This window comes from Perca fluviatilis, chromosome 16 (assembly GCF_010015445.1).
Source record: "Perca fluviatilis chromosome 16, GENO_Pfluv_1.0, whole genome shotgun sequence".
NCBI classification, from domain to species: Eukaryota; Metazoa; Chordata; class Actinopteri; order Perciformes; family Percidae; genus Perca; species Perca fluviatilis.
The window spans coordinates 10,036,669-10,060,039 of record NC_053127.1 but is presented as its reverse complement, the minus strand read 5'-3'; the positions used below and the strand labels follow the sequence as shown (position 1 = coordinate 10,060,039).

Here is a 23,371-nt window from a genome sequence, read left to right as displayed (position 1 = left end):
TTGGTCAGTGAGCTTTTTTTTTGAGTTCTTCTGCCCCCTAGTGGCCAAACACTAATTAATGCAGCTTTAAAGCACAAACAGCTAGTTTTGTAGAAGTTGTTCTGTTGGAGGCTGCGAAGAGAGGGATTTTATGATGATGCTATAGACAATAAACTAGGGGTGTAGGGATGTTATAATTATTGGGTGTATGAATATAATATCAGCTGTTTTAAACTTTATAATGTATATACAGGAACAACAACTCAGGGAGTCAAAACTTTGGATAGGAAAAAAAAAAGGATTTGTCTTCTGGGTACCATTGATGTTTACAAAAAATGTCATGGGAGTGTGGTCTTGTTACTTGGTTGTACAACTTCAACAAGTACAAGTCTAGTGGGCGCCAAAACTATGTAACATTTGGCCTTTCCAAATAAAACTGGAAGACTGAAAGTGTTTTCTTGAACAGTCATATACACATAATCATAACCACATGCCTACATTTTATGTAAATGTTTTGTTTTTTTAAACACAACACAAGCTCTACGTTTTCGTGTAGCGTCCATTTCAGTCTGGACTCATTTTAACTCTGACACACAGCACAGTCTCCCATTGAAATGTGCCTGAAATATAAATGATTAATCACGAATGGGCTTCAAATTAGTTATCCACAGGGCTAAACAAAGGATGCAACAGTCAGTCAATCAAGAGTAGTCATTTTAGCAGGGGGAGAAACGCCCACCTTAAGTGGGAACGTGGAGTGTCTCATTTTCATAGGACATGTTGACAGAGGCTTGATTTGAGAGAGAGAGGAGATCTCCTAATTGGATCTTCTAATCTGCTAATTAAGCATTAGAATTTCACTGGCGTGCCCATCCTGCCTGCAGATAGAAGGGCAATCAGGAATGCAGCAGCACTATATGGGTGGGATGTCATAAGAGCACATTGGCTTGTCAAGATTCACTTCCATTGCCCACAACACTCTCGGTTAAAAAGTGAATGTAATTAAAGTCCCAATGAACCTATTCATTGAACCTATTTAAAAATGTCAGTTAAATCCTTTGCCTCTCGGGCAGCACACTACACTGCGTACATACAGAGTGACTTGGCCTAAGATTTATTGAGTATTTTTGAAAAGGTCCAAAAGGGTTTCACGTTAAAAAGACAGCAGTGCCATAACAAAAAGAGGTAGCTAGAGGGTCAAAATAAAGTTGAAAATTAAAATGAATGAAATCAATGTCATACAATATTGACTTCAACAGTGATTTGAGACATTTATGGCTTACCAGCCTCAGTGATCGCTGACTCTGAAAAGTGTTGTCTGTGATTTAAAGGTCTCATTACTTTTGATATATGTTACGGTGACTGAAAAAAAAAAAAACACTCCGCTTGAGGAACTCAACGTGTGATATTAAAAGAATACTCTACTACTTTCAGAATTGCACTTTAAAAAATTTGGAGGGCTCTTAAGTGACAGGTGTATAAAATAAGAAAAGTCAAAATGGATGCAGCATAGGCCGAAATATCCTAACTTTTAGGATATCAAGCACCAAAAAATATGGAACCTACATTTCCCATTATGCAAACGACACCATCTCTATATCATAGCCCACTCCAAGATAAGAAGCATATGCTACTTTATGTGTAAAATTAGAGGTGGGTCCTAGTAAGTGAGTGAAGGGAGTGAAGAGAGGCATTAAAATAAACCACAAGGTCAGATGTAACACGACAGACAGCAGCATGGACTTCCTTTTCAAATGATCTTTTCTACACTTATGCAGGGATTGGGAGGGGGGCTGTAACATCATTTTGCTGTAATTCAATTAGACAAAGCAAAGAGGACGGTGACACTTCATTTTCTTAGAATTCACATCCTTTTTCATTATTTTTTGCAGCAAAACGTTAGTTATAATTAGCAGTTATACTACAGCATTGTCTACTGAAAATAAGACATCATCACCAGTTTTCAACTTCAACTTTCACTTTCTGGCACAAACCCCTGGGCCTGCTTTTAAAATAGAAAGCTCAAACATAGTTGAAAAAGAAACTGCAATGCAATGTTGGAAAAGAGATTGAATAATGTCTAATTTACAGCTGGCAGACAGCTGTGTAGGATAAGGTCATACAAAAGAAGCTGGTATTTCTTTTTTGTTTCTGTTAATCCTCATGTAACATATATTTTTGTGTATATGTAATGGAGTCTATGTTTCGGTGCCAAGCAATGCAGTCATGAGAAGGAAAGCAAATGTTCCAACTCCTTGTAGAAATAAGCCAATAGTGCATTATCTCCTAAGAAACCTTGCACCTTATCTTTTTTTTTCTTCTCTTCTTCTGATGGAGCTATTCATCATTTATCTAATCACAGTCGGTTTTCATCCAAAATGTAATATAATTATGGGCTATAACGGTTCTCAGGATATTAAGCTGTATCTAGGCCACGGCTAGCTCAATAAACACCTTCTAATAATGGCTTTTAGTGGTCTCAGGAGTCACTTATCCGAACACATTGAGGACTCTCTATGGCTCCCTAGGCCAAATGAGTTTGCAGCTTGTTGCAGAGATGCACATCAGTCCTGTTAATGGGGACAGTGTTTGGAGAAAAAATGAGAAGGATCTTCTCTCCATCCACCAGACTGCCCTTTCTTCTCTCATGTGTGATTATCAAACCCCTTCAACCCCCACACACACACACCAACACTCTCCTTCCATCCCGCTGTCACTGAGCTGTCTCCAGCCTCTGCCATTTCAAACGGCTGAAAAACTCCCCAGGATTTATGCTTGTGGATGTGGAAGGTGGTCAGAAGCCTGATTTGCGTGTGTTCACGTTGAATGATTTTTCTAAGCCTGACCCCAGACATCTGAGGATTCCCTTGCGTTGGAAAATGTAATCTTTTGACTTGAACAGAGTGATGTATTCCTTTACGTAACTCATCATCGAAACGTAAAACTGTGTTTAAGTGTTACGAAGAGAAAAATCTCGTCAAGGTGAAAGTGTAAGGCGTCGATTAAATTGACTCCCTAAGTCAAGCCCTGTGCCTCCCATGCTCTTGGTATAGTGATAATAACAACAGAGGAGTCTGTGTCTCCTCGTGTTGTGAGACAGAATAGTATCAGTGAAATGACATCGGGGGCTTTGTGTAGATCTGTGTACACAGCAGAGACATCCCTGGGTGAAGGAACTGTGCCAAGGAAATGAGGGGCTAATCCTGGAAAAAAAGAGTCTGAGACAATGGCTACATTTGCATACATGCAGTAAACAGACTGCAGGACATTCTCTGGTCAAGGTTGTACACAGAGATGATCTGTTTACACGCACCTTTTATATCTTTCCTCACTGATTCTACCTATTTTCCAAAATCAACATTCCGGCTTCACTCTATTTTTCATAGTTTTTTCACTGTAGACTTATATGTGGTGGAATTTCTGGAAACACCGTTGTGGTATGATGAGATTAAAGAGAAAGCTTAGACAACATCAGGTCATAGGTCACAGGTCAGGGTACGATAATATTCGGCCAGTCTCTAAACCTGTTCATGTATAATTATGTTTGTCACTCTACAGATTCAGGGCACCTAGGCAGCTGTATGATAAGGGAACGTCTCCTTTTGTAGGTCGGAGGGCCAGCCACACTTTAGCATACTTCCCATAGGCTGAACTAGGCTTTAGCATCTGTGTTTAGGCGCCATATCTTTGTTTACCTCAAAGGTTCAGCTAAATGTAATGCCTCCAGCATGAGTTTAAATACACGTTCAGGAAGACAGGAACTTCAGAGAGTTGGGACGGCACTACAAAATAACACATGGTGGTTAAACTGTACTGCCTGCTTAATTGTCTCCTCAATTGAGTATTAAATGCCAAAGTCATAAGTCTCCCAAACCTTCTTCACTTATGTGAAATGAGTTGAGCTGCTTCTGAGTTTTTCCTTAACTTATATGTTTCACTACTTTGCAGCATTCAGGAAACACCATGCCAGTGTCTTTAGCAAGCGTCTGTTTTGCACATCAAAACAACCCATATGATTCATACAAGCTTTTTTCGGTCACCCCTATGGTTAGGGTCTGGTTATGTTTATCAAGTCAAACAACTTTGTTAATGCCTTAACCAGGTTGGTTTTCTTCTTAATTTCCTCTTGAGTTATTTTAAGGTTGGAACAAGACTAAAGAGTCAACAGCAGCGTTGGCAGTTCTACTTATACTATAGGCGTAAATGGTGCTTTGAGGTTAATACTAAAATCAGCATGCTAACACGCTCACAGTGTTTACTGAGGTTGACGGGAATGTCATTAGTTTTGCAGGTATTTGGTCCCAAACCAAAGTCAACAACTTGAAATTTTGACCTGATGGTGGTGCTAGAGGAAAAGCTAAGTGATCACCTAATCTATTACAATTGATCCTGACGGGGACATGAATGTTTGTACCACATTTAATGACAATCCATCTAATAGTTTTCAAGACATTGCACTCTGAACAGGCTGGTATTGTGTATCAGCTTGTTCCAGGTTTTCATTGCAGCTATATGATGTTTACACAGTGTAAAATATTCAAACCCAAGACTGCAAGGTCAAAGTAAAGTTGCGTAGAGTTCAACTTTGGGGAACTTCATTGTGCAGACTTGTAGGTTGACCAATTGCAAATTATCTTGACGAGGCTGACCTGTAATAAAAATGAGTCCAAAATGGAGGAATGTACCATACCAGACCTCGCCATCACCAATTATTGCCACTGCCTTACACGTCTCCAATGTCGCTTTTCCACTGAATGGTCCAGCTCGACTCCCTTTTTTTTTATTTCCCAGGAGCAAAAGCTGGGCAGTGTGTTGGTCTAGGTTCCAACTGAGCTGAGCTAATACTAGAACGTGGAGTTAAAACACTGCAGACCAATGATTGGTTAGAGAGTATAATCACGAGTGCAACAGGGGACATCCTGCACAAACCCACAATTTTGAAATAGCCAAGCTACCGTCAATAGCGACCGCACATTTTTTTTTCACTCCCAAAGTGGAGACAATCGTCTGTTTGGTTGTTGACAAAGGGATCTGGCGAGTTTCGCGTTGAAGATGACGTCACGGCTGTTTCACTCGAGATAGCTATGGCGATCGGCTGATAATCACGCCTACACTGAGTGGGTACTATCTGGAGTGGAAGACAAAAAGAGAAAATGACTTGAGCGAGTTGAGCAGAACAGCGCCGTATCATGCAGTAAAAACACGGCATACGGTTTCAACAAGCAGATGAATTATACTGTGCCACTTTCTTTTTTTTTTTGCTACACCACTTTCTAGTTAGTGCTAGACTCTACATAACTCCTCTGCATGCTCTCACACATACTGTGCATAAAGATAGGCTACCAGCAGAGAAAACAAGGATGTATGTTAATAATGTCAGGAAGTCTCAAAAGGACTAGTTTAATATATATATATATATATATATATATATATATATATATATATATATATATATATATATATATATATATATATATATATATATATCTTAATTTTTGCTGAGCCAGCACAGCATGGTCATTCCAAAGTGCATCAAAGGACTCTGTGAGGTTTGACCTTTGTTGCAAAAATTGTGGCTGCTCACATACAGTAAATGCTGCAGAGCTGAGAGGAAAGAAAATGGAACTGGTCATTATGTAAAGATGCAGGCCTAGCGGAATATTTTCTTTGTTATCATGGTCCCTGTATGCCTGCATTGTCATGCTATTTTTCCGTCTTTGAGGAGCAGTGTTGCGGCACAATCTCCGCCAGGTGTAGTAACGCTGACAAAAACCAGCACTGATAATAAAATCCTTGAACAGGGCTGAGTGCACGGTGTCGGCTTCTAATCCAAGCCTCACCTCAAAGGAAACTCAGACCAGCTTACATGCATGGATGGAGTCAGGAAAAAACGAGAAAGAAAATCTGCTGTATTTCACATATACAGCTCACATTATAGCCAGAAGTTGTATCAGAGCAGCTAAAAGTGAGTGAAGCCAGTGACAATGGATGAGCCCCACAACTGGGGTTGTCCTATCTACAGGGATTACTGAGGGTATTGTTTATTGATAGACTTTTAAAATGAATATCATTGCAATGACAAATCCCTGGTTGGAGCTTCATCAAATTGGGAAAACATTTATTCCAGGCCTTTCTGCCCAGACTGATTAAATGACACGAGAGAGAGTGACCAAAGCCTCGAAGGGCAAACATCTGCTGAGAGGAAAAGAGAGAAGAAAGGGGCTACTTTTGCACTGGCGATTGATAATCCATTTAAATTTCCTCTCAGATGTGATTATTATTTTTTGCGGAAGATGTAACCCATATCCCATCCTACTGAATAAAATTGTGTCCTCACAAACTCTAGTCATAATTGAGTTTTCTTTTCTCTGCCCTGTTGTCGTCCATGCCAACACCGGCCCAGCTGAGCAGACAAAAACACTACAACTGTCTCGGATGAAAGTTGCAAAACTTAGTTGCTGTCATTGCAACACTGAACCTAATAAGAGCTTTATAAAACAAGGAACATGCAGGTCACGTGCCTTGGGATCCTATTTTGTCACTAAAACTTGTGAGAAATTATGCCTGCCTCGTGCTTAGAGTATCATCCAATTCATGATAAAAAAGTTATTATCATATAAATCAATATGAATATTTACAAAATACATGGTATCTGAGAAATGTTTAACCATTAAATGGCTATGTCTATTAACCCAAGACAAAACATTGTGGGCTAATTGAGGCATATACTGTAGAATGTGCAGACAATAATTGGGCAGTCTGTGGGTTTACCACGTTGGCCCACACGAAAATATTTCTATTGGCTGGATGGCCAGGCAATTTTGTACAGACAATCATGGTCCTGAGATGATGTATCCTCATGACGTTTCCTCAAGGGCAGATTACTAACACATTACGTAAACATCATATGATTTGTTGTCAGCAATAACACGGGTGTTTATTGCTATTTTATATAGAATTACTGTTGGTAATATGCTACATTGTTAGCGAGGTTTATAAAGGGCTCGTGAGAGACAATGTAACAGCAGTTGGTGAGAGACTGCAGGTGTTACCATTTCAGCAGGTAGCAGAGCTGGCTGACAGATGGGGATGATTGAGGAAGTCTGGATTCATGGGAAATTGTTTCACTAATTTGTGTGCATCTGGTTGCCTAATGGACATTAGAAAATTGTACAGAATTACACAGCGCTATTAAAGTAATATTAGGTCATCTAACCAAAAAAAGTATAATAATTCATGTACATTTGAAAGAGTAAATGTATATGGACTGCATTTATATAGCGCTTTTCTAGTCTTAACGTCTACTCAAAGGGCTTTAACATAGTACAGAAACCATACCCCATTCATCCACTGTGGCCAAGGCTACCGTACAAGGTACAAGGTGCAACCTGCTCATCAGATAAACATTCCCATTCAGTGTCTCGCCCAAGGACACTTCCACATGGGACTGCAGGGCCAGGGATAGAACCACTGACCTTCCAATTGGTAGATGACCGCTCTACCACCTGAGCCACAGCCGCCCACAGACATAATAACAGTGAAATATTTTCATTTGTCAATTTCTGCAGTAAAAAAAAACAACCACGTAGCATGAAGTTTGGATGGAGGATATGGAGGATGGACTTGGGGTTTAGCCTGGCACTTCTATCTGCTCAATATATGACTACTGTACAAGGGTTATGATGGGTCAGCTGCCAGTGGTGCAACTTTGTACTCCAAAAGTACAACTCCACAACTCAACAAGGCACATAAAAAGGTGTGTCTGTTGTTAACCTGCTCAAACTTTTTAACACAGGCTGATTAAACACATCAGATCTCAGATGTCACAGGTGAGGAGAAAAATCACTACTGATTACACTTCCCTGTCTATTTCAACACTTCCTTGCCTATTTCATCATGTGAAAGCCAGACGGAACGTTCGAGGTTCACTTAACTTTCAGCAGGAGGTGAGTTATGAGAGGAGGAAGAGGTTTGTCACCTGCCATACTCGGCTGTGAGTCTGAAACTAATTAATGCAGCATATGTGCCTCATATGAAGAGAACCCCACAGACAGGTTCAAGCCACTGAGTGCCAGCCTCAAAATACAATCACATCTATTTTCTGTGTGCACACATATCTTAAATAAAGAGATCCCATATTGGCACTGATGTAGAATTCTATAATGGACTTCTCATAATTAAAAAGCACTTTTACGCAAACCTTTTCTTTTCTAAAGGGCTGAAACTGGTTTCCACTTCCTCATCATGATGCATTCAATGCGCAAAACAATTTCAAAACTCCATTTTATAATTTTTTCTAAGGGGACCTACCCACCCCATCTCTGCCCTCCAAAGACAATTCATAAAATTCTGTTTCCATTTCAGAAAGACACCTTTCAGACATTCCACGTATTTGTTGACCAGCGTGGACCTGGGAAATACAGCTTTTGTGCCAATGCTGCAAAGTGTGAACAAAAATCCTTTAACTCTTTCAACTCTCATCTGTATGTGCTGTTTTCCTTCTCTTATTCACAGGCTTATGACATAGTCTTAGCATGACATGTCATGATTTCATAATAGCTTGTCATGTTTACTGGTACTGAACATGTTTGAGGACACCTTTATGAAAATAAAACATTACATGCAACAGTATATTGGATAGGTTTTTTTCTCTGCAGGTTTTCAACACAGAACACATATCTAAATAAAATGGATAGATTAGTGCTAATCTCAAACATAAAGTGCAGAAAACAAGATAACGAAATGAAAAGCTAATTTTCCTAGGTTTTATCACTGATTTATTAGTTTCTATCATGCGTTGTGTAATGTTAACAGGAATGCCATAATTACCATATAGACTCAGTCACACCTGAGTCCGATTTTATACTTCTTTACATGTTGGTGAATTTGCACCAGTGAGAGTTAGGTGGAATTAGCTGCCGCTCCCAGCAGTTCCTGTTTGCTCTTTAACTAACTACTTCCGATACTGAAGAAAATATCTGTAATGAAAAAATTTAATGACTACAGGGCGAGCTCTGACATTTTCAGGAGCATCTTTTTATTTGAATTCTAAGCAGATTTTTGTACATTTATCCTCGACTGACATCGGAGAATCTGCTACTTTATCACTGGATAGGTTCTTCTGATTCCAACGTTATGTGAGAAAAAGGGCTTTCTTTCACGCTAATTCTATAAAATCAGGATCATCAGGTTCCAGGTTCAACCAAGGCCATAAACATATCATCATCACCAAACCAAAAAAATGATTTTGTATGCACACAATCATCAAAGAAATGCTGTCAAAAACCTGCCACTGTGTCCCTTTAACCTACCAGATTGTCAGGCAGTGCGTGATGTTGGCAATGCCATCTGTCCCTTTGAAAGTCAGTCGACCCAAGATCACCTGCTGTCTCGGAGGTCTGCAAGGACTCATTCTTCAAGTCATAAGGACAGCATTTGAAGTGTTGGCCAAATTTTTAAACACGTCTTTCCCAAATGTTTCCATACTCAGCATAGAAACCATGCATGTACATACACAATACAGATGTGGATCCCACACATTAATAACACACCACAGACTTAAAGGGGTGATAGAAAGCAAAACTGATTTTACCTTGTCATAGTTGAATAATGACAGTTTAGTGGGTAACTAGGACATACATAGAACCTCTAAATCCCATTGACACCTCTTTTCTCTGCAAATCTCACTATTTGAAACTGCCTCTGAAAACGGGCGAATCTCAACGAGCCCCATAGTTGACGTCAACTATTGCGGCTCCTCCTCATTTGGCTCTAGTCTGTGTTTGTCACGCCCCAACATTTGCATAGGGTACACAACTGACCTTAGATCAGTTAGTCTTCTGAATCTAGGTCGTGCAGATCTCAGAAATTGTATACATTGTTCATATGCTATTTTACCATAAAATTCACTTCTGTCACTTTTTTATGCGAGAAATCAACTATGTAGAGGTCAAATATGGGCCGTTTTACGAAAATTGATGTCTAATTGCAAATTTTGTCTGACTGTGTGTCGGACTTCAGAGGCCGGTGCTGCCTGTGTTGCTGCCTCGCTGCCTGGCCTGCCTTCCTCCACAGACCCCGGCCTGCTGTGAGCTCGATTGAGCTCCGTTAGGCTGGCAGCCCACGGCACTCCATACCCGCACAAAGTCACCGTCTTGGGCTAATGGACTACGAAACGCCGCTGCTCTGACAGAGCTCCAGGGCCTGCAACTCCCTTCTTCCTGCTAGCTAAATGCCCGGTGTATGTGAGTGAAAGCGCGGTCAGCAAGCTTGTTACGCCAGCATTCTCTTACCACAGGTTCCAGTTACTCTTTTAATGTGTGTAATTATAATGTGTTGAGTTATTTAAACAAACGATTGGGGAAATAAACGCCGCTTGTCCGTGAGTCTCATTGATAGAGCCTGCGGCTGGATGGAGCTCTATCAATGAGAGCTAGCTAGCCTCCTCTTAGAATTCCTCTGGAATTCACAAAAATTCATTAACTTGAAATCGGACACCGTTGTTAGCTTTATAAGACATTTAGTTAGATGTTGTATAAGTGGCGTGACGAAATTCAAACTTTAAATATACTCGAATTACGACCAAAAATGAAGCTAACTAGCCGCAATCTGTACACATAGGATTGAAGGGACAGTCGCAGCTAACGAAACCCTTACAGCTCACAAATATTCATTAACTTGAAATCGGACACCGCTGTTAGCTTTATAAAACATTTAGTTAGATGTTGTATAAGTGGCGTGACGAAATTCAAATTGTAAATATACTCGAATTACGACCAAAAATGAAGCTAACTAGCCGCAATCTGTACACATAGGATTGAAGGGACAGTCGCAGCTAACGAAACCCTTACAGCTCACAAATATTCATTAACTTGAAATCGGACACCGTTGTTAGCTTAATAAAACATTTAGTTAGATGTTGTATAAGTAGCGTGACGAAAAATTCAAACTGTAAATATACTCGAATTACGCTGAAAATGAAGCTAACTATCCGTGATTTGTAGATACATACAGCTAGGATTGAAGGGACAGTCGCAGCTAACGAAACCCTTACAGTTCACACATATTCATTAACTTGAAATTGGACACCGTTGTTAGCTTTATAAGACATTTAGGTATATGTTGTATAGCTAAGTGGAGTGACATGTGTGTAACATGTGGTAAGAGATTGCTGGTGTAACAAGCTCGCTGACCGCGCTCTCACACACGGGCCATTTAGCTAGCAGGAAGAGAGGAGATGCAGGCCCTGGAGCTCTGTCAGGGCAGCGGCGTTTGGTAGTAGTCCATTAGCCCAAACGGTGACTTTGCGCGGGTATGAGGTGCTGTGGGCTGCAGCAGCCGTGCCGGAGCTCAATCGAGCTCACAGCAGGCCGGGGTCTGTGGAGGAAGGCAGGCCGGGCGGCGAGGCAGCAACACAGGCAGCTGAACTCCGACACACAGTTTTACCAAATTTGCAATTAGCCATCCATTTTCGTAAAACGGCCCATATTTGAGCTTTATATAGCTGATTTCTCGCATAAAAAAGTCTCAGAAGTGAATTTGGTAAGGAAACATTGCAGTGTCTGGAATATGAGATTCTGTCGCGTTTCTAATGTGTGTGTATGGGGATTCGCTCAACCAATCAGCACGCAACCTCTAATGCGTGTGTATGGCAATTCGCTCAACCAAACAGCGCGCGTCTCTACGTGTGTACGGGGATAAGGCTCAACCAAGCAGCGCGCAGCTCATCTAAATATTCATGACCATACCATATTTGGAAGAAAAGCTCTTGTTACAAATAGGGCCAAAACACAGGGATGCATAAGGGCCAATAAAATATAAACCAGGCCATTTTCAGCCCAACTAATGTTACATACCCCATTAGGAGACCATAAGGAACAGTGTGAAATACCCTATATAATCATTCTATCACCCCTTTAAACTTCTCCTCTACAAAATACTTTCCTAAGTTGGCTTCCCCATGTAGCCATCAACAAAAGTCTAAAGAAACAATTGCTACATTTGCTGCACTTACAATACCCAATGGTAATTTGGCACATTTAATGAATGCCTTGTCTCATTAATGACATCCAAATGTGACAGCCTTAGTCCTTGGATTCGAGAGAAAGGTCCTATGCTTTACCTGCCATAATCCTGCTGTGAGCAAAAGGGCCATTAAACTGCTCCATTCCTCTCCACTATTAGATCTCTGAGCGCGGCTCAATTATCCCACTACTTTCACATGCTTGCTGACAGCGTGTTGGCAGGTGTGTCCTTTCCAGAGGCTCTCACCTCTCCGGATGGGAAATTAGTCAGTGCAGCTAGCCATCAGCAAAAGCAACTGACATCTTCCACCAGCATGGCTTTTAATTAAGAGTGAGGAGACAGAAGTAAGCTGAGAATTGCAAACGCTGCGTGAACATCTAACACCAAAATGCAGGCTCTGAACTGCGGAGCACGTGCATTTTTTTTAGAAACAGGGCTACAGGGAGTTAATTTACCTCATGCAGGTAACATGACGACAAAGAAAATTTTAGATTAGATTCAACTTTATTGTCATTGTCCATGTCACAAGCACAGAGCAACGAGATGTCGTTAGTGTCTAACTAGAAGTGCTCAAGCAGTGATTAAATAACAAATTAAATACATGTGCCACAGTATGACTAAATAATCATCCAGAAAGCAAAGCCCTGATTATTACTGTAAGTGTGGTGTTGATGGCCACTATATTGTCCCACGATGGAGTTGGATAAAACTGACAAAAATAGTGGACATTGGCGCAATGGCTGCTGCTCAGAAACACATGGGAAGTAATAAATCCTCGTGGAACCATTTTTACTGGATGCTCTGGAAATCTTATCTTTAAAATGTTTCACAGTTACGCTGATTCATGTCTGCTGGTGCAAGCACGGTTTACTGTTCTATGCACTATTACCAAAAATAAACTGTATACTTTACAGTATATAGAATGTGATTTCAGTATTTCTAATATTCTGGCAGTTATAGAGGTTCTGTAGTCATAAAATCCCTCAATACGTAATCCCACCCTTCTAAGAATTTTCTTCCATGCCACCAAACGAAGTCTGAACTTCTCTTAATATTTAATTGCTTCACTTTTAATGATATTTTCTAGAATCATGTCTCCATTCACATTGGTCTGAATGTGGTTTGAAAACTTAACATAACTCTCGTGCATAAATACTAAATTCCTTTTAAAATCTATTTTTCTTTGTAGTAACCAACCTTACCGTGTACAATTTGGAGTGATTTGGTTGTGGAAACATCCTCGGTCATTTGACATTCCTAAATATCAAGTGTGGTTTATGTTGTTTAAGGAGGATTTTTTTGCTCTGATAAAGATTGTTTTGGTAAGTAAGTGAGAAAGGCTTTGTAATCAACGTGTTAATTCCCTCCTTTATTTAGTTGGTATAGCTTTAGCTCATCCTACTGTGTGAGCATTTACGCAGCTCTTTCTGTAGCTTTTGTTTCGAATGAGCGCCTTTAACTCTGTGGGTCTCACGAGTGAAAACGACTTTGTGCCACAAGAGCTTCCGAGAGCCTGAAGTGCAGTGATGTTTATCCACATGCATAATAAAATCAGTCAGTATGTTGGAGTTTTTCCAGTCTCTTGGCATCTCTCTCATTTCAGCATAAGAGCTAATGCTTAATCTATGAGAACACAACATTTCAACACCCACCTCTCCAGTCTGGCAGCTCATCTCAGAGCCTCTTCCTTTTTCTGCCGCATGTTTAATTTGTTCCCGCCTGCCCTCCACACCTCATCCCCTGTACCTGGCCTATTTCAGAGGGAAATGGTCAATCTCGGGAAGAGCCTCCGAGCTCAATAGCGTCTCAGCTTCTTCTCTCTTTTAGTCAGGACAAGCGGGCCATCACCATGGCAACAACATTTGAGAGGATATGGGGAGCCAGGCGGTCAGCGCTGATGTTTGTTCTAACAGGCTCTGACTTGGTGTCGCACACTGGGCACGGATATATAGTCATGAATTAGCATTTCTCAAATAGAAAGGGAGTTTTGGAGAGTGCCCCGTTGACACCCAAATTATGAATCATAATTGTAAATGACACTATAAGTAAGGACCAATAACTGAAATGCACTTAGTTTTCTGAATTGATTGAGCTGAAAATAATCACAAATAAAGTTTGTTTTTTAAAAGTTATACAGTCAGCAATGGTGTTGACAATGAGGGGCTCACAGGGTCCAACCACGTTACTGGGTTTACACACTGAAGACAGCAATAAATAAAAAAAACACAAGGGGTTGGGTTGGGAAGTTATTCAGGGAAGGTTCACTGCACACAGCCTCTCTTTTGCAGGAACACCCTGATCCCATTCACACAGTTACACATTCGTACCTGGAAGCTGCCCAGTACAACCACAGTCTGATCTGCTGGCCACTGAGCAGCTCCACTGGTAGAGTGATAACTGATTGCCAAACCACCTCAAAATAAGCTACCAGGAATCTTTGCTTGCACATATTTAATTGCCCAACACTGGACATAGCCAGATGATGTTGAATTGTGTTGCAGAACAAGTTAGGGCACTATAGTATAGGCCTAACTCCTGTGGGGAAAACTAATGCAGTCTAATACAACAGTCCTACACTATGATGTTGAGTTTTACCAGCTACATGCAAACACAGGTTTTACAGTAACCACCTAACTGTAGGGCATGTGCATGCATTCTCTGATCCCCTGCCTTTATCCCAGCAAACCTGGTTTCCTGTTAGCATGTAATCACAATCAAGGCTAAAGCAGGGGTTTGCCCCTGTAGCTACAGCTAACATTATTAATTGGCTAATTTGATAAATGGCTGCATTTATATAAAAGCCCTTTATTACCTCCGCAGCATGCCGAGTATGCCAGTTAGTCAGAGCTCTCAGTAATATTGACTATTGTTAGTGCAACTTATTAACCTTCTTTATTCTAAACTTATGTATTATAATTATCATGAGCTGCAGCTGTGTTTCCATGGTATCAGACCTATGTGTCCCAATATAGGCATATTAAACAGCTATGAAAGTATTGTTACAGGTTTGTTGAGTTGATTCTTTATTTTTTTTTAACAGCTTCCTCAAGCCTACCTACTGACCCTCTCAATCTCTGGGGACATTTGCTACTGATGTTATTATCGTTGCATGGCCAGTCATGACTCAGCACTGTCAATATTCATTCAATCAGGGCTCGGAATCCATGTCATAACAAAGTGATTCACTACGTACTGAACTACCCGTCTGTATTGTATTCAGGCTGGACACCCACACGAATGACTGGCTGACCAGACCTCTCCCCAGGACTGTGTGGGTATATACAGACAGTGCTTGATTGATATTTATGACTTTCCTTTTGTTATCTCCGCCGGCCGCCTTGCATTCGGCTGTGTCTGTGTGCGTGTATGTGTCTGCAGCTTACCCTGCATACTAATGAATCCATAAGCCTACTTTGTTTTTGTTATTTTAAGATTATTTTTTGCCTTTTATGGCCTTTCATTGACAGGATAGCTTGAAGACAGGAAAGCAAAGAGAAAGAGGGGGGGACGACATGCAGCAAAGGGCAGAGGGCCGGACTCGAACCTGGGACGCTGCCAAGGACTCAGCCTACATGGGGCGCAAACTCTACTGGGTGAGCTAGAGGGGGATTGACTGCTGACTACTCACTTCTCCTAACCCGCCCGTAGGCCGCAAGTGATCAACAACCGCTTAGGTTTGGAATCTTGTTTCTGCTAGGGACAATCTTGTTTCCTCTAGGGACAACGTATGTGGCGGTCACGTTAGATTTAGCCGATTCTTTTGCTGGCGTTTACACGCCAGCGATGTACATTGTACATGTACAAAAGCATGTACAATGTACATCGCTGGTGCTTAGGAATTGTTCCTGTCCAGTTTTTACGCCAAGGTAAGACAGCAGTGGTTGTTTAAAATATTAAATGATGTCAGCCAGCTGCTGAAAGGCATCTGTCGCTTAACTTATCAGCATGGTGGCGACACACTGGGTGACAGTACAGGGCAATGCGCTTGCCAGCAGGAATTAACGTACACTCAATGCCTTTGTGAATTTTGCACAAAATCACATAACAAAAGGCATTTCCAGCAATCTGCAGACTACTGAGTGCACAAACTTGTTAAAGCTGCAATTAATTGTTTTTGGCCACTTTAGGGCAGCTGAATGAAGTTGTGAACAACAACATCAACATATCATTAACTTTTAGGTGGATATTACAAACATATTAGCAAGCAGTTGCTTATTTACATATCCAGCAGTTACAGAGCAACAGTATCATTCATTAGGAGTCATGTTTGTCCACCTGGTTAATGGAAGTCTAATATTCTCTCTCTCTCCAGCTCTGTTCTTGGTCTCTGAGGGAAATATCTGGCTCTATAGCTGCTAAATGTCTGAATGTTTGATGCGGAACAGGTTTTTAGAGTTGCTCAGCTGAAAACAGCTGCCTGCTGCGACTGAAAACACAACGCTATGAGAGCGGTCACAGTGAACAACAGTAAAATTGTTGAAAACTTAACAATGAGCTGAAACTCACTATAAAGCTCCGTAAAGCAGAAGGGAGCTGCAGATTCAGCCGATCGTTCTCTGTAGGTTCGTCACTAGGAGCAACTCCTTCCACATTTTATTTGATGAAAATATTGATTATAACGGCTTTCAAGTTAAATAACTTTTACCTCAAAGTATTGCACTACAACAAGCAATACAGGGAATTTGAAAAATTACATTTTCAAAATGATTTATAATCAATCATAATAACCAAGCTTGAGTATTGCAACAGTGGCATGAGCACTGCATGCTTTAGGCTACAGAGGAAGAGCCATGTGAGGACATATAAGTGTGGTATCTTTTGCAAAGAGAGAGAGATTGGCTTAAATGGGTGTGCACCTCTGGGTTGTTAAAATGAACAGGGGGCTACCACTTGAGCTGTATTTGAATTAAATGTATGTCTAAATGCTGACCTTGAATACATTTAAAGTAAATGATGTCTTGTCAACATCCCATTCTCGTTCTTCCAGTAAGATCATTGTTGCTAACCTCTATACAACGGTTGGATTTATGGTTTTATCTCCTGGAGAAAAAAAAAAAAAAGGCACAGTGCTATTTTCAGAACAAAGCAGTTTTAACCTTCAAGAATAACTGAGCAGGATTAATTTGATGCAGAAAATGTGATCGATATGTGGTAAGCTTGTATTTAAGGTTATGTCTACAATAAGAAATGTTTGAAGGCTCTGTAGTGTGCGTTTGTCGTGCGTCTGGTTGTTGCATTGAGAAGAAAAAAAAACATTTCACAGGTCAAAACATGATGTGTAAGCTGGGACAAAAAAAGAGTCTATTTCCACTGAAAAGCCTGATTTCACATCAGCATAAGCCTTGTAGAATAATTGAGTGTTAATTCTATTTAAATATTCGGTAACAGCTGAACCCTTCACTAAGGTTCATTCACAAAATTGTGTATGCATATTAATGAAATCCCATCTCCATCAATCCGCCGTGAAAATCAATTCATCTGGTTTAAGCCCATGTTCTTTTGCCCTTCATAAATATTTTATGAGGGAAATACTGTAACTGAATATCATTTTTCTTTTAAACAAATCACAATGATGTACATGAAAATGCAGTTATTAATGTCACTTGGCATTCAGACTGGCAGTGGGCTGCTTAAACACTCAGTAATGTAACAGGATAGCTCTGACACCTGCTCCTTGCTCCACATCTACTGTAAGATGTACAGTAAACAAAGTCAAACAAGTGACAGGCTGTCAAAACCTCTTTGCATTTCCACATGCTAATGTACTTGAACCTGCAGACCTGATTTTATTGGCCACACAAAACACAACATCAACATATCACCATCACCTTTGAAATTGATACAACAAACTTGTTATCAAACAGTTGCTTAGTTACACATCCAGCAGTTACGGAGCAACATTATCATTCATTTCAAGTGTTTCTGGCCACTTGGTAAATGTAAGTCTGATGTTCACTCTCTTCTAACTCTGTTTTTTGATCTCCATCAACTCCTGAGGGAAATACCTGTCTCTTTGGCAGCTAAATGCTCCACTATGTTTTAGCAGCTAGTCTCTAACTGTGTCTGTCTGCTGTTTGATGCTGAGCAGGTAGTGTACACTGGGTTCATCAGAGCTTTTTCGCTGGAAACAGCTGCTAGATGCAGCTGGAAAAGACACTATGAGAGCAATAAGCGTGAACCAAAACATTAAACACTGAGCTGAAACTGCGGCAGATTCAGTTGATAATTGTCTGCAGGTTCATCACTACGAGGGGCCCCTTTCATATTGTTTTCACATTGTTATGTGATACATCGTTATTATAAATATATGCATTACAGCCGCTGTAGAGAATGAACTATCATTTTAAAATGAAGGCTATTTAAGGAGGTGAATAAGTGATTTGTTTGGAGAATTGCAAAAGTTAATAGACGCATAAAACTCTTTTGGTTTGAATAGATTCTGAGCTGGAACGGTCAATACCGGAACGTTGATACATTGCCACGGACTACATTAATGCTATATATGGAGGGCTTTTAAATTTACTTTTTTGATCACCAGCCAACATGGCTGGGAGATTGTTTTAAGTTACCAGCCCAATCAGACTTTCCATTAGCCACATTTTTGTTTTTCCTGTTTGACCTCCTCTGGTTTGTTTCGTGCCGTTTCATTCTTTTTTTCCATTTCATTCTTTTTTTCCGTTTCAGTGTAGCTCGTAATCGATACCATGCACGCTAGGCACGTAGCCAACCATTGTATGACACGTCACGACATAGTGTTCATGGGAAATGTAGGATAAGTACTACAAGCATTGTTGCTAGGTAAGATTATTCATACATTATACACAATCTGGCAACACCGATTTGTTGCACCGTTATTGCAGCCTGCCGATTCAAACAGACTTCATTCATCACGAGCCAAATGGGCTAGTAACTTCACAATGTTATGTGCAAAGTAAATTTTTACCCGCATTTGGCAGGTTGGCGGTTGTTAATTTAAAGCCCTGACTATAAGTAATTTCCTCATTGTACTGTAAAGCACTTTGTGCTGGATTTCTTGTATGAAAGGTGCTATACAAATAAAGTTATTATTATAATTATAAAGAGCACACTACTGTCTGCATTGGCATTGAACAACAATCACCAAGTGCTAAATCATCCAATGTGAACTTCACTAGCCTACTGCGCTGCAAGTGAAAAGTACGTGAAAAGTTTAATATTATAGATTTTTTTACTTTTACCAAAATCTAGAAAGTCACTTTTAGCAGCCAAATTCATACTGTACGTTTGCTTCACACTGTCTTATTAATTTATTTTGGCAAAAGGGTATTCAGTTTGGGCATTTGAAGGGATGTTATGTTAAAGTTTTTTCTTATTTAAAAGGGAAATCTTAAGATGCTTGATGCAACTTTTCACGGGCCTTGTAATTTCCACAATCTTAATTCTATGCAGCTGCTGTTAATTGCATTTAGTATAAAGTTTCTAGTGAATCTTCAAGTTCATATACAGTAAATATATTCATGGCGCATTACTTCAGTTAATTTTCATTAAAAAAAAATGCTGGGACAGAGACATCTGGAGCAACCATTCAAAACTCATAAATGTTGAGAAGCCATCCAACAAAAAGGAGAATAAAGCATCTGTTGCCTGGTCAATACAAGCTGGCAACATCATTCACAGAGAGAGAAGCTGAGTGCGGCTGCAGGCGTGTCTGTCTGACACATGAAGGGAACACCATGTCAGGAGGCACTTCAACATCCTCATTTCCCACCACCATCGCCGTGATGTATTACACATGCCAATTTATGCTGATGACATCATTAATTAAATTCATGCATGCATAAATTAGAAAATAGTTTTGAAACATGTTAGGTATCAAGATGAACGTACTATCTTAAAGCATTATGAGCAAATTGTTTTTATTTGCTTTTGCTTCGATGCAAAAAGGTGCTTCACAATTTAATCTAATCCTCTATACTCGCCGATATTGCATGAAAATGGGACGGTGAGAATAATGTCCAATATGTTAAGCCAACACACAACCCAGTTATCTTTCTGTTTTATCACCACATAGGTATTATTTTTTAGTTTTCACCCTCATCCCCATTGAAAATCATAACATTTGGTAAGACTTTATCATAGCCATCATTAATGAATGGTTAATTGATAGTTAATAAAACTTTAGTTAATACTTATTTTACTGTATTAACAATGAAATGATGATTTAGAATGTTCACTGATTACTAGTAATGTTATAATTTGTTATTTCATCATTAGTTTAGTCTAATATGAAATAATTAGTTTAAAAATTTAGATAGTTAATATTTGTTAATGTTAATGGTTAACAAGTGTTGCGTAAACAATCTATAAACATTATTTGGATGGTGATTATAAAGTTGGAAATAATACTTATAATAATTAGTTAATGATTGCTAAGCGGTTTATAAAGCATAAAGTAACATTAATTTGGACCCAATAATTCTTTTTGGTGATCTATAAAAACTTGTTAATAATAAATGATTGTTTGGTTTACTAGAACACTGATAATATCTAAATAATGTTTATAGATTCTTTAAGTAACCATTAATAGATTATCATCAATAACTTTATAATAGCCATCCAAATAATGTTTATTGACGATTTACTTTTTTTTTTTATGTTTACAAATCATATAATCAATGGACCCCTCACTCTTGCACTCAAGCTTAAATATAATTGAAATTGCATGAGAAAGAGAAAAAACCTGCCCATCTCAAATGTCTCTACCACTTTTATAATAAAACTGATCCCCCTGGTAACTGTGAGTGATCAAACTTTAATATTTACAAAGATAAGATGGCTACTCTGATATCTGTGAGACACTTGAGTTGTTTACACCTCAAACGCCTCAGCAAGCCCTGAGTCTGCCTGGCCCTGTCTTTTATTTTGATAAAATCTGACCATCAATTGAAAAGAAACTAAAAGAAAGAAAAGAATAAAACCATGTAAACATAACTTTTTTTTATGGCAAGCAAGGCTGGATTATCATCCTGGTAAATAGGCATTTACCATGGGGTCCCAGGCCATCAGGGGCCCCAAAGGTTCTTCTTGGTTGGCCAATATGAAACCTCATGTGATGTATATTCCTAAATAGAAATGTGTTTAACTAAATACCCCACAAACAGGGGGTTAATAGGGGGCCCATGGCTCATTGTATGTTGCACAGGCCCCTATAACTCGACCATTATGTAGTCGGTGAGGGAGGTCAGTTTAAAATGTCCTGATGGAGGAGAAGCAAGCACATGCTTAATAGAATAATATGTGAACCAGCGTTCATGAATTTGATCACACAAATTGTGAATCCGCAGCAACAAAATAATGAAAAAAGGGATGCAAATTAGGCAAAATGAGAAAATGATGTGTATCATCTTCATTCAAATTAATGACAACGAGTAAATGGGGTCTATTTTTGCCTCCACACAGAATCATTTTATGCTGTTTGATATAATCAGTCGTGGCCTCAGAGTGGGCTTTATTCCTCTGTGGCACCTTCAGGGAACCACTGTAATTGGTTGGTTTCTGAAACCATTTCACAAGTGCAGTTCCAGCGAGAAGAAAGAGAAGCTTTACTACTATGCATGTCTTTATGCAATGACAGTAAGTTATGTCAACATTTTTGTGGCATAATTAATGCAACACAAATTAATTGTAGCTTGACTGTTACTTGGCAGGTGCTCTGTGGCATTAAGAGACAGCTCAGTTGAATCAATAAATGACTGACACCAGGCACACAGCTGACATTTCCAGGCTGGGCAGCCTAGCACAACTGTCAACTGTGTAACAGTAAAAGTAGGCATGCTGCAGAGAAAGGATACAAGTAAAAAGAGAGACATAAAGAGGAAAGATACCAACCATGAGCTGCAGGTTCAGTGCTGGGCGCAGTGTCTGAGCACACAAGGAGAGGACATGGCAGTTGCGGAGGGAGGTGTGGAACAGGAGGAACAGCATGCAAATAAAGGAGAAATGGGGGAGGAGGCAGGGAGGGAGCGGGGGCAGGGGGTGGGGTTGGGGGGAGAAAACAAATGACACCCATAAGCAAGCATTCAGAAGACCAGAACATGACAAAAGACATAAGACTTAAGGGAAATCAAAGGGGAACCAAAGGCAGTGCAGAGATAAACATAAGCTTACACACACACAAATACACTTTCCACTGCACACACTGGACGTTCCACTCAGAGGGGAGGGTGACTACTGCTTGAGGAGATATGGAAAAGACTATTATCATGTGCTATAGGGAGCTTTGGTGTGTAGAAAAGACAAACTATCAAGAGGAAATAATTGTGCAGTAGTCCTGATGTAACAGTGTATGACTTGGCAAAACACTCGACCATCTATGTACAAAGGGAATGTTTTGCATGGCAACGACTCAAGTTAAGTTTAAACAAAGAAACAGTGTTAAGGGTTGCGCTGGCGTGGTATGAATGACATATTCACCGACATGGTTTGATGATTTTTTTTAAATGTAATTTAATGAGGTGGCCTTTTTTTTTTTTTTACATTTTAGCCCTAGTCCTATAACTCCTAATGTACCCCAATGATCAACAATGATCCATAGTAATTGCAGACAGTGTTCTGATGTCCACCAGATGCATGAATGTTTTAGAAAAGTGAAGATGATTGCCGGATGCATGATTCAGAAAGGGGTTTTGATATACTGTTGGATGACAACTAACAAGCATTTGGTTTGAAGCATACTTCCACTCGGTCTTAAACCTCCTTCATGTCTCCATAGATGTTACATCGGTGTTACTGCTTGTTCAAACTGCTTCACCACTTCTGTCAGCAACACAGCTGGTCAAGAGGAAAGAAAATTGAGGGATTTTGAAGCTGTTATTTACATCTTGAATTTTGAATGTTACTACCGCATGTAAAAAAAAAAAGAAATAAGTATGTTGGTATATTCTATGAAGAATACTGGCACATTATTTTGCTCCGTGGTGTCATAATCTTAATAGAAGTTGCAAAAAACCTTTTGTGGTTCATTCAGACATTTTATCGTTTATTAGATTCAAAGCAAGCCTTTTGCTAAAATAGCATTCCATTGCATATCTGTCTGTGTTTGACACTCATCAGCTTGCTGCAAATGCCAACAAAGACACTGAATGCAATGATTAGGTTGATTTTATATCAGATCCAACAGACAAAGCGCAGACAGACAAGGAATAGTTACAACGTAGAACACTTATAATAAGACCGCAGACTACTGGACTCCAGGGAAACAGAAGAAGGGATTGCACCTTGCTGAGACTGAAAAGCTGTGCTGGAGGAAACATACAGTATGCCTTTTAAAAACATTTCTGAGGGAGATAATTGCCACCGACAAATGGGGCTTGTCCGAAAACATTGCTTT

The 23,371-nt window shown here is 39.8% G+C and overlaps 1 protein-coding gene across 5 annotated transcripts in view; it reads right to left on the bottom strand.

Annotated features, from left to right (window-relative positions):
• cadm1a (cell adhesion molecule 1a) overlaps nt 1-23,371 on the bottom strand; it is a 414,371-nt gene that overhangs the window by 16,253 nt on the left and 374,747 nt on the right. For 3 of the 5 annotated variants that reach the window (XM_039777288.1, XM_039777291.1, XM_039777289.1), the window contains one exon: nt 21,871-21,903. The exons of the other annotated variants lie outside the window; for them this stretch is intronic. In XM_039777288.1, the coding sequence (XP_039633222.1) occupies nt 21,871-21,903 (33 nt within the window). The remainder of the gene's footprint in view (nt 1-21,870; nt 21,904-23,371) is intronic. 5 annotated transcript variants of the gene reach the window in all.